This window comes from Ictidomys tridecemlineatus, chromosome X (assembly GCF_052094955.1).
Source record: "Ictidomys tridecemlineatus isolate mIctTri1 chromosome X, mIctTri1.hap1, whole genome shotgun sequence".
Lineage (NCBI taxonomy): Eukaryota > Metazoa > Chordata > Mammalia > Rodentia > Sciuridae > Ictidomys > Ictidomys tridecemlineatus.
Window position 1 is genome coordinate 85,814,163 of NC_135493.1, and position 17,167 is coordinate 85,831,329.

Below are 17,167 nucleotides of genomic sequence, written 5' to 3' on the forward strand. Positions count from 1 at the left end.
CAACCCCAGCCACAGCACAAGCTCTTTACTATTGAGTTATACCCCCAGCCCAAGCCCACTTTTTAAAATTTGTATAATAATAATAATAGTGTTGGGCTAGGGTTGTGGCTCAGTTGGTAGAGGGCTTGCCTAGCACATGTAAGGCATTGGGTTTGATCCTAACCATCACATAAAGTGGAAGTATTGTGTCCATCTACTATAAAATATTTTTTTTAAAGAATAATAATGTTATGTATTCTTTTGTATCTTGCAGTTTCTTTTGCCCAACACTGTTGATGAGATTCATCCATCTTATGCACAAGAAATTAGAGTTTGTTCATTTTCTTTTTTTTTTCAAGAGTGAAAAGAGTAGGATTTATTCAAGTGTGAAGAATAGAAACTGAACTCTTGTTGGTGCAAAAGGGGACCCGGATAGGGATTGCAAGTTTATTTTCATTGTAAGTCAAAACCGTGAAAGATCTGAGATTCTACCCTAATTGGAAGCTGACAAGTTAGCCTGCCAGGTTTTTTTTCTTTTTTTCTTTTATTTATTTATTTATTTTCATTTTTTTAAAGAGGGAGGGAGGGAGGGAGGGGGAGAGAGAGAGGGAGAGGGAGAGGGGGAGAGAGAGAGAGAGAGAGAGAGAGAGAGAGAGAGAGAGAGAGAGAGAGAAAGAGAGAGAGAGAGAATTTTTTAATATTTATTTTTTAGTTTTTGGCGGACACAACATTTTTGTTTGTATGTGGTGCTGAGGATTGAACCCAGGCCGCACGAATGCCAGGCGAGCATGCTACCGCTTGAGCCACATCCCCAGCCCAGGTTTTTTTTCTAAACTAATTATTTTTGCATTGCTCAGGATTGAACCCAGGTCCTCACACATGCTAGACAAGCACTCTACCACTGAACTATATATCCCTAATCCATGATACATTTAGGCACATGTGTGCATGCACAAACATACATAAAATCACAAGACCACTGGATATGGTTGTGTGCACCTGTCATTCCAACAATTCAGGAAGCTGAGGAAGGAGAATCAAAAGTTCGAGGCCAGCCTCGGCAGCTTAGTAAGGCTGGAAGCAACTTAAGTTGGCCCTGTCTCAAAAACAAAAACACCTGGTGATGTGGTTCAGTGATAAAGTGGCTCTGGGTTCAATCTCCAGTACAAAAACAAAACAAACAAATAAAAAACACAAAAACCCATGAATCAGAAAAACAGACCATTTATTACTTATTATACCCCAAACCAGCAACCAGAGCAACTAACATTGTGGGTCGATATTTCATGCCCCAATTTGTACAGGGCTGGATGTTTCCTGTGGGTGCCTGATGGCAGCATGGGAGAAGAACCTAAAATTAGGAGACTTGAAGATGTTCAGAAGCTATTGACATACTTGCCTGAGCTCCTCTCCATCAGATTCCTCATTATCCTGGAATGTCAGCAATCTCTTAGTTGGAGGTGAGGGTAGCATTTCTAGGTTACCCTGAACTGTCTCAATCTTTCTGGAGTTATATGTTCTTTAATTTACTGTTCAAACATGCCTTTGGCTCAGGCCAGGACTACACAGAAACCTGAGCAATCCATGAAGACCCTCCCCCAACAATGTGAATATGCCACACTTTATCATCCACTCTTGGGGGTGGATGTGCTTTTGATTGGTTTCCAGCTTGGGGTGATTATGAATAAAGCTGTTTATAATATAAGCATTCTGTTCTGTCTTTGGTTAACATTGGTACATGTTCTTTTTCTTAAGCTTTTTTTTTGGTGGTAGATAGAAGCAATACATTTATTTATTCATTTATTTTTATGTGGTGCTGAGGATCAACCCAATGTCTCACATGTGCTAGGCAAATGCTCTACCACTGAGCCACGACCTCAGCCCATTTTTTTTTTATTATTGGAGATTGAACCCATGGCACTCTTTCTTACCATCTCCATCTTGTCACACTTTCTCTGCTCATCTGTTTTCATTTTTGTTTTCAACTTTTGTCTCAACTATCTCCATTTCCTTTCTATTAATCTTTTTCCTTTTTTGCTTGTTGTACCACTTCTTATGTCTCCGGGTATCATTCTGCATCTGTCTCTCCTTTGATTTCTCTGTAACCTCTGGTGCCCCTATGTTGCCCAGGCTGGCCTTGAACTCCTGGGTTCAAGAGATACTTCTCCCTTACCTTCCCAGTATCTAGGATTACACGCACATACCATGGTGTTCACCATTGCACCCAGCTTTTTTTCTATTGGTATCTTTCTCCCTATTCTTCTGATTCTTCCTGTGTGTCTCTCTATTACCTGTCTTTAATTTCCCATGTCTGTCTTTCTCCCTAGCCTCTCAGGATCACTTCCTTTTTATTTTATTTTTTAATTTATTCTAATTAGTTGTACATGACTCAGGATCTCTTCTTGATCAAGTGGATAGGGTGACCCCTACCCTACTGTCAGGGTTTAGACCCTCTTCCTCTTCCTTGATTAAGCCCATCTCTTTAGAACACCTTGCCCACCCAGTATTTTCCCTTTTCCCCATGCACATATGTGGATGGCAATTCCAGGGGCTATGGGAGTGTAAGAACCATCAGCCAGGGAGATCAAAGCAGAAGAATGGGGTAGAAGAGCTGAGTGACAAATCAAGATAGATGGAGACAAAGATGGGAGTGAGGCAGGGAGGAAGTGTGGAAGAGACTGGAAAAACCTGAAGGAGGGCCACTGAAATCCTTGGTGGATGTAGATGTTAATAAATAGGAATAAATCAGAGATGAAGGGCTGGGGTGTAGCCTAGTGGTAGAGCCAGCAATTAGTCTGAGAGGGCCTATGGGTTCCATTCCCAGCACAGTAGGGGCGTATTTGAGAAAGAGGATGCAGGTGAAGCACTTGTGTGTTTCCTTAAGGACCCCAGTTAGAAGGTAAAGGGCCAGAGGCCTGAGGCAGGCTGGCCTGACCATTCGCTGTGGGTCCAGACTCTCAGTACAGTAGGTACCTCCATGCTGCCACCATGGGAACCACTCACACCTTGCTTGCTCTCCTGCATTTGGCGCTGCATATACTGTCTCCTCCCTGCTGCATTTCTGACCCTTACAGAGATTCCTGTTACTCCTCTACTCCTCTGTCTTTATTCTTTCTCCTTTTTTTCTTGTGCCAGATATTGAACTCAAGGACATTCAACTACTGAGCCACATCCCCAGCCCTATGTTTTTTTAAAAATATTTTTTAGTTGTTGATGGACCTTTATTTTATTTATTTATTTATGTGGTGCTGAAAATCGAACCCAGTGTCTCACACATGCTAGATATGCACACTACCACTGAGCCATGACCCCAGCCCCCCCAGCCCTATTTTGTATTTTATTTAGAGACAGGGTCTCACTGAGTTGCTTAGGGCCTTGCTAAGTTGCGGAGGCTGGTTTTGAACTCATGATCCTCCTACCTCAGTCTCCCAAGCTGCTGGGATTAAAGGCATGTGTCACCATGCCCTGCTCTTTCCCTCTTTTTTCATTTATCTCTTGCATGTCTCTTTCTGCCTCCACCTCTGTATCTCCCTATGTGCATCTCTTTGTTTCTACTTCTCATCTCTCAACTCTGTTGTCTCTTTTACCTTCTCTCCATCTCAGTCCCTCCCTGAATCTGACCCTATATTTCTCTTAGGAAGCTGACACATGCACCATAATCTGAAGCTGCCCTACAACTCTTTCTTTCCCTCCTTCTCATTTCAAGTTTATTAAAACTTTAGCAGTACAAATTACCCAGGGTGCAGATTCTTTATTTTCTAAGCCTCACTTTCTAACCCCTCTCCTTCATATTTTAAATCTGGCATCAGCCTACCCTATCCCAACTAGAGGCTGGAGGAACTACTGTAGGAAGAGGCCCTGAATGTTACTTGGTGAGCAGGCGAGCCACCTACAGGGGCCCAGACTGCATTGGTCCAGTTGCCCCCCAGTGGTGAACTTGAATGGATTCCCAGGCACAGAGGAGGGCTGACTGCCATAGCATTTGGAAGTGCCTTAAGGGATGGGACCTTAAAGTTAGATGAGGTAGAATTTAGAGGCTACAGAGGATGGAGAACCTGCAGATAGTAAGGGGTTTGTAGGGCCAGGGCCCATTTAAAGGGGACGAGGGAGATAGTGTAGGATTGTGTAGAGGCGGTAGCTGCATTTGCCTTAGAGGGCAGCATGGAAAGATGGGCAAGGAGTAAGGCTGGTGGACTCCTGGAAAAGAAAGGCCTGGCAGAGGTAGTAAGCAAGATGAGGGCTGGAAGTAACTAGCAGACTAGACCAAAAAGGCCACTGGAATAATCCTGAGTGGGATGAGGCCTAGGAGTGCAGAAGAGGTCCAGAAGGCACTGCTGCTCTAAGTGTCTGTGGCACCAATGGTTAGGGGTCATACCCCAAGGCTCCAGCCATGTTCCTGATGCACACTAACCCCATCCTGCCCTGCTTTTCTCAGGCCCTTGGTGGGGTAGTCATGCACTACCTGGCACTATCATTCATGCAGGATGCATAGTGGCTCTGACACCTTTGCATCCCTATGAACCAATATTATACCAGGGAAAGAGCATTTCCATCAAGTTGCAATGGCTTGCAGATAGGAACAGGTTTTGTCTCCCATGAGGTCATGTGTACTGCGGCCGTTTGTGCAAAGGAAACCCTTGATTTCTCTGGAAGCTTTTGTGCCTCCCTGTGGCATTTGCACCCCAATTTGCCTCAGCCACATAGGATTTACACATAAGTGACATCACGTGAATGTGATGTCCATCCAAAAAAATCTCTTGCCCATTCATTTCCTATCCTAAAATGAAAATTAATTTCTAGTTCTTTTATGATTGGCCTGAACAAACAAACAACTAAGCCAATCATGGTGAGGCACACCTGTAATCCTAGCTACTCTGGAGGCTCAGGTGGGCTAAGACAGTGATCCAAACAACTGACAACACTGCATGATCTACTCTGTAGAAAAGTATCCCTGTGATAGAAGGGGAGACTGACACAGGAGACCTTTTTTTGAAGAAACCATATCTCCCTGACACCAACTTCCATTCTAGGGCCACAGTGAGGTCACATTGGATGGGGATAATTTTTGAAAATGGGGTGACTGGTATCTAGAAAGAAAGGGCTTCTTGTAAGGTCAATTTCCCAGCTTTGGCCATGGGAGCTTATGGAGGAGGGGTCAGGATAGCAGAATGTGTATGTGTACAGTGTCAGGGGTACAACATGCACAAACATGTGCACCCCCAACAATCCCTGTGTTTGTGCACTTCTTTTCAAACATGTTCCTGTCTGCTCATTCATTGTTTGGCTCCTGCACACCCTTATGCATGTACCCAATTCTTATCTTCATGCACTTCTCCCTTCCTGCTCATTCATCCCATAAATGTTTATTAGAGCCCATTCATGGTGGGACTCTAAGTCCTAGGGCTTCTGAGTCATGAAAAGGGCTCTGCCCTTGTCCTGAGAGGGAGGTCCTGGGAGTGCATAAACAGGAATTTCAAAACTGGCTTTAAAAAACTCATCATGGTGCAACACAAAGAAGCTGGGATGAGAACTTATTACATGTGAATGTGGGACTAGGGTGCCCTGAGAGAGAAAAAGGGAATCCGCCTGTCAAGGCCACTGGGATGCCCCACCCCTACCCTGGGACAAGGGAGCAGAATAAAGGCCCTCTCTGGAGAGTCCAGGGCTAACTAAAAGTTAGCCCTCCCTTAGAGGTAGATCACTGGTGAGAGAACCGAGGAGCAGCTCCCATAGTGGTGGTGTCATGTGGCGGCTTCCTTAATGGTATTGCTGACAGCTGGGAAAGTCTGTGTCTGGGGTATCCTCCTTAGGGGAGAGTTGGCTGGGGTCCTCTAGCAATGGGGGTACTAGAGAAGGGAGAATGATGTTAGGACGATTGGAGGAGGACAGGTAGAGCATTTTCTGCCTCTCTCACTGACAATCATCACTAGGTACTCACCATTGCGGAACTGTCGGGAGGTAAAGCGAGTGAGGAGGATGCTAACACCCTCAACGAGGGCTAATAGAATGCCCCCCATCATCGCTGAGCCCACCATTGCCAATGGTCCACCTGAGGGGTGAAGAGAGGAAAAAAGTGAGGGCAGGCAGAACAGTGTGGGAGGCTCAAGGGTCAGGGATGAGGGGGCACTCACTGCGGGCAGCCAGCACAGCCCCAGTCACTGTACCACTAGTGATGGAGTTCCAGGGATCCTCCCTGCCTCGCAGCTGCACCAGGCCGCAGTCCACGGTTGAGAACAGGAACCCCCACACTGCAAAGCTACCTGTAAGGGGACAGAAGCTTAATTAGTGTATCTGGGAAATCCCAAGAACCCATATCTCGAGGTTTGGGGAGTTCTAAGGCTTAAATGCTCTGGTCAAAATTGGGAAAAAAGAGTCTAGGGGTGTAGCTCAGTTGTATAGTGCTTGCTTAGCATGAGTGAGGCCTGGGTTCTAACTTCTGCACTACAAAAAAGAATGGGAGAAAACCTGATATAAAGGAGGAGAGCAAACTCCCCTGAAATATTATGTCTGTTCACATCCTTTGTAACTTCCACTTCAAGCCATCTTTAATTGTCATTGATGAAAGAGAAGTGGCACAGGATTGATCTCACACACCTGGGATAAGACTCTGGTTTATTGTCAGGAGCCCGACAAGGCTGCTCTGCACAAAGACAGGGACAGCAGCAGCAAGCTAGGGAGAGCAGCACAACAACCCCTTGACTGTTACCTTTTATAGGCTAGAATCATGGCCGCGCGCTAGGGGCAGGTTTAGTCTGGACTGACATAGTAAGTATCCCCTCATCTTGTGGAAGGCGAGTTTGTTTCTTGGGAACAGAGACGGGCAGTTTTCCTATCTCTCAGAGGGCGAACAGGGAAACCCGCATGTCCCTTTATCTTCTCAAGGAAAGAACAGGGAAACCATCACGTCCCCTTCTCAGGCGCAGGTAAGCTATCTCCTAGCTCTCCATAAGAGAACAGGGAGAGACCAGCAGGTCTCCAGGCTGATAGGTTTTATCTTGGGCTACTTTCTATTCTTGGGAATAAGAACAGTATTCATAAAATGGGGGTGGGGAAAAGGAAGATGGCTGCAATTATGCTAACAATTGATATTTCCTTCACCTTTATAAGGAGGTGACAAACGTTACAAGCATACTCATCTTTTATATGGCTTTTAATAGGCAACTTCAATTTTATTTTGGCACCAGGGAGCCACATCCCCAGCCCTTTTTATTTTTTAAGACAGGGTCTTGCTAAGATGCTTAGGGCCTTGCTAAATTGCTGAGGCTAGCCTTGAATGTGTAATCCTCCTGTCTCAGCCTCCCAAGTTATTGGAATTACTGCACCACTACTGCACCACTGGCATACATCACCATGCCCAGCACAACTTTGATCGTTTAATCACTACAGACAGCTGGATTTCAGGCCTTGATTTCAGGGAGAAAGAAACAGGTCAGGAAAGTCAGTTAATAACAAAATATACACCTGGGTATGGTGGTGCACACCTGTAATCTCAGCAACTTGGGAGGTGGAGGCAGGAGGATCACCAGTTAAAAGGTCAGCTTGGGAAATTTAGCAAGACTTTATCTGAAAATAAAAAAAAAATTATATTTATTTTTCAGTTTTCGGTGGACACAACATCTTTATTTTATTTTTATGTGGTGCTGAGGATCGAACCCAGCGCCCCGCGAATGCCAGGGGAGTCACATCCCCACTTGAGTCACATCCCCAGCCCCTGAAAATAAAATTTTTAAAAACTAGCTAGAACTCATTAGATTTCAGTGGTGGAGAGCTTAAACAGCGTGCATGAGGCCCTGGATTCAATTTCCAGCACTATCACCAGGGAAGAAAAGTATATATAGGTTAAACATCTCTAATCCAGAAATATAAAATGCTCCCAATCCAAAGCTTTTTGAGTATGGACAAATACCACGAGTGGAAAATTCCACATTTGCCATCACATGATGGGTCACAATCAAAATGCAGATGAACTAAAACTACTACAAAAATTAGCAGGGTGTGGTGGTGAGCACCTGTAGTCCTAGGTACTCAGGAGGATAGGGCAGGTGTATTTCTTGAGCTCAAGAATCTGAGACCGGGGGGCTGGGGTTGTGGCTTAGTGGTAGAGTGCTCGCCTCGAACACTCGAGACCCTGGGTTTGATCCTCAGCACCACATACAAAAATAAACAAGTGAAATAAAGGTGTTGTGTCAACTAAAAAGTAAATATTAAAAAAAAAAGAATTTGAGACCAGGGCTAGGGTTGTGGCTTGGTGGTGGACTGATTGCCTAGCATATGTGAGGCACTGGGTTCGATTCTCAGCACCACAAAAAAATTAATGAAGTAAAGGTCCATCAACAACTAAAAAAAATAAATAAGTTTGAGACCAGCCTGGACTCCACCTTGTAGGGTGTGGGTGTGTGTGTTGCTGAGAATCAAACCCAGGGCCCTGTACATGCTTGGCAAGCACTTTACCACTGAAGTAGATTCCCCAGTTCCAAGACCTCATCTCTTAAAAAGTAAGTCTATAGGACTGGGGATGTAGCTCAGTGGTAGAGTACTTGCCTAGAATGACCTAGGCCTTGGTTTGATCCTTAGCACTGCACAAAAAGAAAATATATATAGTTACTTTTGGCCTATCTATATAAGGTAATATATAAAGCACAAATTAAATTAAATTCCTATTTATATTTGGGTCCATTCTTAAGATATCTCATTAGGCATATGCAAATATTCTAAAATCTGAAAAAACTCTGAAATCCAAAATACTTCTAGTCTCAAGCATTTAGGATAATTGTAGTTAATATGTTTGAGGGGTTATTGTGTTTCAGGACCTATATGAGATACTGTTAGTTGACATTGTTAATTTTAAATTAGTTAATATTATTTAAGGGTTTGCTTAGCATAGCAACCAGCACTTAGTACCAAGTAAATCACGTAAATTACAAAACTACTGATAAGGTGGTTAATGTAATCATCATCACCCTATTATAGATGAGGTTCAGAAAGGCATGCTACTAGCCCAAGGCCACAAAACAAGGAAGACATGGGGGCTATATTTAAACTCTGGAATCTACATTCTTACTCTTCCATGTTTAATTGTTTGGAAATGTCACCTCCATTGGAAGAACTCAGGCAGAGTCTGAACTAAAATCTGAACCTCCCACTTGCATCTGTCCCTAAAGGATCGACTTCCCTCAACACTACCATCATATTTCCTATTGCATTACAAGACTCTCACCTCCAATCTGGGGTGCATGGATCCTCACAGTGTTGATACTACTCCTTAACCGATGTTGAATTCCCTGGGAAAAGTAACAAAATAAGTAAGGGCAGAGTTGAGGCCACTGGCAGGATTTCTAGCCTTTAAGAGAGGAAAGAGGGGGCTGGGGATGTGGCTCAAGCAGTAGCACACTTGCCTGGCATGTGCAGGGCGCTGGGTTCCATCCTCAGCACCACATAAAAATAAAATAAAGATGTTGTGTCCACCAAAAACTAAAAAAAAGAAAAATATTTTAAAAAAGAGAGGAAAGAGGTGGGCTTGGGATGTAGCTCAGTGGCAGAGCATTACCTAGCATTTCTGAGCCCCTGGATTCAATCCTGAGCACCACATATACAAAAAAAAAAAAAATAGGGAAGGACACAGGTGACCTATTAGATGTGGAAAAGCAGCCAAGAACTAGGGGTCTTGAGGGCACTCTAGCATAGGTGTTGCCAAAGTTGGGTTGATAAGTTCTAATTAATTCCTTTGTACACTCATTCACTCAATAAATGGCTAATGAGCACCTACTATGTACCAGGCACCACACTGCAGGGATACAGCAGTGAACAAGGTAGATTTGGTCCCTCTCCTCTCAGAGCTCATATTGTAGTGGGACAACAGATCCTGAGCAAATAAATGAGACAGTTTCAGACAGTAACACAAACTCTAGAAAAAATAGGATGAAGAGATCTGATAGTGACTGATGACTCATTAAGGTGGGAGCACATGTGGGGCACTGGGAATGTAGCTCAGTGGTAGAACACGTGCTTAGCATGCCTTCAGGAGGTCCTGGGTTCCATGCCCAGCACCCCCAAAAAATAAATAAATAAATAAGGAAGGGAGCAGTATGTGCTAAGATCCTCAGAATGAGAAATGTGGGCAAAGATCCAGGAAAGAGCGTTCCCAGAGTTGAGGGGAGGGACAGAACTAGAGGTAAAAATTGTAGAGATCTTTGAATGACATTTGATGAGATATTCTGGGCAGGTGAGAGAGCAAGAGACAAAAATGTTTATGTTAAACCAGGTGCACGCCAGTAATCCCAGTGGCTCAGGAGGATCATGAGTTCAAAGTCAGCCTTAGCAATGGTGAGGTGCTAAGCAACTCAGTGAGACTCTGTCTCTAAATAAAATACAAAATAGGGCTGGGGGTATGGCTCAGTGGTCAAGTGCCCCTAAATTCAATTCCCAGTACCAAAAATAAATACATAAATGTTTTTATAAATCAAAAGGGTTTTCTTTTCTCAGAGTCTTTAGAGTACTGAGGCAGTAGGATTCAAAGTTGGAAGCTAGCTCTGGCAGTTTAGCAAGATGCTGTCTCAAAAGAAAAAAAATAACAAAGGCTGGGGATGCAGCTCAGTGGTACAATGTCCCTGGGTTCAATCTCTAGTAGTGGAGGAAAAAAAGGATTTTCTCAATTGTAAGACTTTATTCTCTCTGCCAACTAAACTCCTGTCACTTCCCTATATCTAGGTTTCTAACCCAGAATCTGTCTTTAGGTAAAATCTGTCTGGCTTTGCATACACATTTAGGATTTGGAGACTTTTTTTTTCTTTGTAGTGCTGGGGATCAAACCTGGACTCAGGCATGCTAGTAGGTGCTTTACTACTGAGCCATACCCCAAACCCTAACTACTGTTTTGAAAGTATACTATTTTCACAGAGCAGCTCTAGATGGGTGGAAGGAAGACAGGAGTCTGTGTGTAGTTCCTCCAAAATCCCAGGTCCAGAAGCCAGGCCTGGCATACAGTACGTGAGCAGGTACCAGAATGAATAAGTGCACATGGAATGGCTGCTCCCAGCAGTTTTCAGAGCAGCATTCTGTATAAGAATGTCTTCTGACCCCCCAACACCAGTGAAAGCCAGAACTCACAACAGGGGCATTGCGGAAGCCCTTGATAGCCTGGAAGACTCCACCTCCAATGACACCCATAGTGAAGGCTCCACCACAATCATCCACAATTCGCCATGGGCTGCAAGCAGGAAGGGAAAGATGGAGTTAATGCAAGCTGATTACCCCAGGCCCCAGCATCTAGACTCTTTCCAACTGGGAGAAATCATGTCACCAGAATGGGAAGTTCATGCAGCAGAAAAAAACACTTCAGATAGTAACAAGATAGCCAGGTTTGATGGCACATGCCTATAATCCAAGTCACTTGGGAGGCTAAGGAGGACCCCAAATTCAAGGCCAGTCTGGGCAACTTAGTAAGACCCTACTCAAAATTTTAAAAAGTAAGTCTGGTATGGTGGGTGCATGCCTATAATCCCAGCAACTCAAAGAGTCTGAAGCAGGAGGATCACAAATTCAAGGCCAGCCTCAACAAATCAGTGAGATCCAGTCTCAAAAAAAAAAAAAAAAAGGCTGAAGATGTAGCTCAATAGTAAAATACCCCTGGATTCAATCCCAACTACCCTCCCCCCAAAAGCAACAAGATTGTCTTATCACCTTTCCCCTTCCCACAAGAGAAATGGGTCAAAAGGGCGAAATTATTACTCTATTCCAACAAAGGAATTAGCCAACTGTTTAACCCCTATTAAAATTTGAGTTGGCACATTTCAATTAGGGATATAGAAGTGTTAACTAGCTGGGCACGGTGGTGCATGCCTGTAATTCCAGCCAATCTGGAGGAGGCTGGGGCAGAAGGGTTGCCAGGACAATTTAGGGTGACCCTGTTTCAAAAAATAAGGACTGGAGAAATGGCTCAGGGCAAGAACGCCCCTGAGTGCAATCTACAGTACCACAAAAAAAAAAAAGAGAGAGAGAGAGAGAGAGAGAGAGAGAGAGAGAGAGAGAGATTTAATTAGTTAGTACTGTTACTAAAGCAGGGCCTGGTGACACGCCCTTCTCAGATGATCAGCCCTGTACATCCAAGCCCCACTCCTTTTACACCTAACACCAGGGAAAACCCAAAAAGACCACAAGGAGGATCCCAGCGCCCCCGCCTTACCCACAAATAGGCTCACCCACGCCCCGCCCCTATTTATGAAAGCGACGTGGGAAAAACCATGTTTTATAATCCTGGGGGTTTCCACTTAATACCGCAGCCCCCCTCCGCTGAAGTGGATTTGACCAGCGGTATCATTTTGATAACAAAGAGGGATTATGAGATACGAAGTCAGGGGAAACGTCTGATAGTCCGTACTGCACCGCACCTACTCAAGCACACAACTGTGGATTCTCTTAACAGAGCCTGAGTGGGAGGAGCCAGGTGAGGGGGCGGAAGGAAGTTTCTGAGAGTCTCCTGAGTTCGGTATGTGACACTGTGTGGCCTGTGTGTCTCCCGTCCACCTCCCATGGCTGGCCTGGGCGCCGCAACCGCAGTCCCAGTGCCTGTGACTGTTGTCGTACCAAGGCTCCTCCATGGCGCCCGCGTCTGGCGGCGCAGTTTGGCGGGACCCTAACCAGGCCACGCCCCCAGTGTCAACGCATATAGGCGCGCGAGCTTTTCACCTCGTCCAGGGAAACGATTGGGTCGCTTCGCTACTCGTCAAGCCAAAGGAGCACTCTTATTGGTCAGCTATGTTTGCGTCATCAGCTCACTGCAGCCCTTGCGTCGCCCAGTTACCTCAAGGCTTCGGGGAAGAGGACTTCATTTTGTGCTTCGAGGGGGAAAAATATAGATTCGCGTGGTACTGGTGATAATAGTGGCGACGAGGGTGTGTCGGCCGGTCTAACAGCTTTTCCACTACCCGCACGATTGTTTTGGTAATCCTGAGGTGGGCACATATTTTTAGATCTGGAGGAGGTGTTGCATCCAGCTCCCCCATCCCAACGCCTTAGTTCCTCCCACCCAGCAGTCTTTGAGGGACAGTGGGTGAGCCCACTTCTGGGGTGCAGGGGTGCGGCACATGGCACACTCAGCAGTGGGCGGAGCCTGTGCCTGGAAGAGGAACTGGATGCTGCAGCATCCGGTCTCGAGAGCAGGGTTGGTGAGAATTTTGGTGATACTGCCACCTATCTCTTCCATCTCTTAGCACGTAGATTGTTAGTCTAGCTATTGGTGCAGTTAGGTAGGTGGAGGTCGTAAGAGTAGTACAGGCTTCAGGGAGATTCTTAGTTATTAGATCTAGATTAGATTCTTCATTTGAACTGATTTTCAGTCTTGTCTTTCCGTCCCTAGGTCTGTCACCTACCGCTATGCCGCTGCCGGTTGCACTGCAGACCCGCTTGGCCAAGAGAGGGATCCTGAAACATCTGGAGCCTGGTGAGAAAGCTAAGAGTAGATGGGCCACGATTTGCCATTCTTGACAGGCACTTTGTTTTTATGTCGGCACTTGGTAACCAGCAAGGGCCTAGTGTTCCCCAACCAGTGACATGGCAGGCATCTCATTGATAACAATATTATTTACTGACATCCATTCCTACTGTGTGCTAAGCACTGTATGTAGGAAGGGTTGGAGGTTAGATATTTCATCCTTATCAATACCCATATCAGATGCCATGTTCAATCCATGAATCAAGGTGGTGCAATGACGTGCACCTACAGACCAAGATATTCAGGAGCCTGAGGCAAGGTGGGGGGAATTTCTTGAGCTCAGGAGTTCTAGGCCAGTCTGGACAACAATCATGAGACACAATTTCAAAAAATAATTAAAATAAATCTGTGAATCAATCTGTAGGGTTTAACTACATGGTATCTAATAGGAAGGATAGTTGACAAATCCTGCAGTCTCTTGTTGTCAAGTATAGTGGTGGGGTGATGTTTTGTTGTCTACTATAGATAGCATGTGTCTCACAGGTCCTCTGGTGATTGACAACAGTGGTGACGTATACTTTATTGTTCACCATATCAACAGCTGACATGTATTTGGGACCTAAGAACATGGCATACTTATTATGCCTAACAGTCTAAAATGATGGTTAGGATCTATCACTTAGGCCTACTGTGTTTCTGGCTGCTAATTATATCTTATGGTCAATAATATTAAAACATGGGGCTGGGGATGTGGCTCAAGTGGTAGCGCGCTCGCCTGGCATGCACGTGGCCCGGGTTCGATCCTCAGCACCACATACAAACAAAGATGTTGTGTCCGCCGAGAACTAAAAAATAAATATTAAGAAATTCTCTCTCTCTCTCTCTCACTCTTTCTTTAAAAAAAAATAATATTAAAACATGGTATATATTTTAGGCTATGGTGTGCCAGGCACTAAAAAATGTATCATACTATTTCCTTATTGATATCTATTACAAGATCACTGTGGGCCAGGCATTGAACTTGTGGTTAATAGTATTAAGAGTATTGGTTTTTGGTGGTGCTAAGGATTGAATCCAGGTTTCTGAGTATGCTAGGCAAGTGCTCTACCACTGAGCTACACCCCCGATTCCATATCATTGACATTTCTTTTAAGCCTATTAAGTACTAGGTGCACTGCTGATGTAGAAATACATCTTATTAGCAATATTGATGATTATATCTAATATCTATTTCAGGCCTACTGTGTGACAGTCATTATGCCATTGCTGGCATCTATATTTCATTGTTAATTATATCCACAGCTAAAGTCTGCTATAGGATCTACTGATAGCCAGCACTGAGCTGATAGTAGACACTTTTTATTTTATTGATATTAACTGACATCTGTTGCAGGCTTAATAAGACTTCAGAAACTTAATGGATTCAGACCAATATTTGGATAAGTCCCTTTTGCTACCCAAACTCTTGCTACTCAATATAGAGGAATCAGGAACCCTGTACTCACCAAACTTGGAAGCTGAATAGATTGGACATTATTTTTAGATAACCCCCTTGCTGATCAAACTCACTTCATCTACATAGGTTGGGATAACGTGAACTCAGGAACTGAATGGATATGGATAAATTTTTTCTTGGGAATACTGGGCCTTGTGCATGCTGGACAAGTGCTCTACCACTGAGCTATACCCCCAGCATGACATGGATAATTTTTTATGAATTCCTATCAACTCTGAAAACAGATAGGTTTGGATAACATTATAAACTCATCGTCTGGACCCAGAACCAAAAGATTTAGGTAAATTTTCTGGCAAATTCCCTAAAACAGATGTGCTTGAAATGCAAGAAGTACTTCATTTGCTTCCTGGCACACACATACACCCAAGTGTCTTCCACATGTGATTTGTGTGGATATGAGTGTGCCTCTCCAGGCCCTGACTGTAGGATGAGAACTCCCCTGTTCCTTAACTGCTCTCCTCCTCCTCCTCCTCCTCCCTCCTCCTCCCCCTCCTCCCCCCACCTCCTCTTTCCTCCTCCTCCTCCTCCTCGTTCTGCTAGAACCGGAGGAAGAGATCATTGCTGAGGACTATGATGATGATCCTGTGGACTATGAGGCCACCCGGTTGGAGGGCCTGCCACCCAGCTGGTACAAGGTGTTCGACCCTTCCTGGTGAGCCTGGGGACCTGGGGGGGAAGGGCAACTGACTTTTGAGTTTGCCCTTCCTTGTTGTCCCTGACTGTGGGGCATATAGGGTACACGGGAAGAGATCTGGGGTCCTGACATGGGGCAGATATAGGCAGAGATTGGGGAGACAAAGAGTTCTTACAAGTAGAAGACATCTGTGCTGACACTCCTTCCCTCCCACTGCCCCACAGCGGGCTCCCTTACTACTGGAATGTGGACACAGACCTCGTGTCCTGGCTCTCCCCACATGACCCCAACTCCGTGGTTACCAAATCTGCCAAGAAGCTCAGGAGCAGTAATGCAGGTGAGTTGGCAGATCCAGTGGTGCCTCGAGACTTGCAGTTCTGAGAGGGGCCAAGTAAATTTTAGTGGATCAAGGAGGGGCAGATGAGACCAAGCAGCCCCAGCCCCAGGCTAGTGAGGATGTTAAAGGTGGAGATTGCTGGGTCCTGGAATGGGAGAAAGTCACTTCAGGACTTTCATGTTTTCCCTAGATGCTGAGGAGAAGTCAGATCGGAGCCATGAGAAGTCAGACAGGGGCCATGAGAAGTCGGACAGGGGCCATGAAAAGCTGGACCGGGGCCATGACAAGTCGGATCGGAACCATGACAAGTCTGACAGAGATCGAGAACGTAGCTATGACAAAGTAGACAGAGAGAGAGAACGGGACAGGGAACGGGATCGGGACCGTGGGTATGACAAGGCAGACCGGGAAGAGGGCAAAGAACGGCGCCACCATCGCAGGGAGGAACTGGCTCCCTACCCCAAGAGCAAGAAGGGTAAGCAAAGCAGGCTGGGACTTGGGTGAGCTACTCAGCTTGCCAGGGCATACAATATGAAGAAGCCCTCTCTCAGGCGGGTGCCTGAACCTGGTATCCTGAAGAAGGGTGCTGTGGTCCATTGCAGCTACAGGCTCCATTTTTTTTCCTGGGATGGGGGGCTATATGATGAGGGACTCCTTTTGCCTCAGTTGAAGAACTTCCCCTGCCATTTACTTCCCTAGTGGCAAGCCGAAAGGATGACGAGTTAGACCCCATGGACCCCAGCTCATACTCTGATGCACCCCGGTAAGTGACAACCCCATGTGAGCCCTTCTCTTTCTTCATGACTCTCACTGCACCTGTGAATACCATCCTCCTCACCATCTCCTTTCTCAGTCTTGACTGGTTGGGGGATGATCACTATACCCCTTTCCCACCCCCTTGACCCTCTATCACCTCCAGGGGCACATGGTCAACAGGACTCCCCAAGCGGAATGAGGCTAAAACGGGTGCTGACACGACAGCAGCGGGGCCCCTCTTCCAGCAACGTCCATACCCATCCCCAGGGGCTGTGCTCCGGGCCAATGCTGAGGCTTCCCGAACCAAGCAGCAGGACTGAACCTTTGTTCTCTGGAGCCCTGGCAATTTTCTTTTTTCTTTTCTTTTTGCGATACTGGATATCGAACCCAGGGCCTTGTACATGCTAGGCAAGCATTCTACCACTGAGCTATTCCCCCAGCCCCCCTGGTGTTTTTAATAAAAGCTTTACTGTGGATCATGTTCATGAGGCTTAAGTGCTTCCTCCCTCTCACTCT

At 45.5% G+C, this 17,167-nt stretch overlaps 2 protein-coding genes across 8 annotated transcripts; one reads left to right on the forward strand and one right to left on the reverse strand.

The window, feature by feature from the left end:
• Positions 1-1,187: 1,187 nt before the first annotated feature.
• On the reverse strand, positions 1,188-12,602 carry Timm17b (translocase of inner mitochondrial membrane 17B). Of its 3 annotated transcripts, XM_021735520.3 has the most exons (6): positions 12,562-12,602; positions 11,086-11,185; positions 9,197-9,260; positions 6,111-6,239; positions 5,918-6,028; positions 1,188-5,825 (listed from the first exon to the last, which is right to left on the reverse strand). In XM_021735520.3, the coding sequence occupies exons 1-6, from the start codon at positions 12,573-12,575 to the stop codon at positions 5,737-5,739; spliced, it is 507 nt and encodes a 168-aa protein (XP_021591195.2). In that variant the 5' UTR covers positions 12,576-12,602; the 3' UTR covers positions 1,188-5,736. The 3 variants fall into 3 exon arrangements, with proteins under 3 accessions (XP_021591195.2, XP_077890974.1, XP_040136452.2); XM_078034848.1 differs by having other exon boundaries at positions 1,188-6,028; XM_040280518.2 differs by lacking the exon at positions 12,562-12,602 and adding an exon at positions 12,025-12,364 and having other exon boundaries at positions 1,188-6,028.
• On the forward strand, positions 12,588-17,134 carry Pqbp1 (polyglutamine binding protein 1). 5 transcript variants are annotated; one of them, XM_078034847.1, is made up of 7 exons: positions 12,588-12,725; positions 13,334-13,417; positions 15,465-15,576; positions 15,783-15,895; positions 16,086-16,370; positions 16,595-16,658; positions 16,815-17,134. In XM_078034847.1, exons 2-7 carry the CDS (start codon positions 13,351-13,353, stop codon positions 16,969-16,971), a joined length of 798 nt encoding a protein of 265 aa, XP_077890973.1. In that variant the 5' UTR covers positions 12,588-12,725; positions 13,334-13,350; the 3' UTR covers positions 16,972-17,134. The 5 variants fall into 5 exon arrangements, with proteins under 5 accessions (XP_077890973.1, XP_013219900.1, XP_013219901.1 ...); XM_013364446.4 differs by lacking the exon at positions 12,588-12,725 and adding an exon at positions 12,778-12,929; XM_013364447.4 differs by lacking the exon at positions 12,588-12,725 and adding an exon at positions 12,784-12,918.
• Positions 17,135-17,167: the final 33 nt, after the last annotated feature.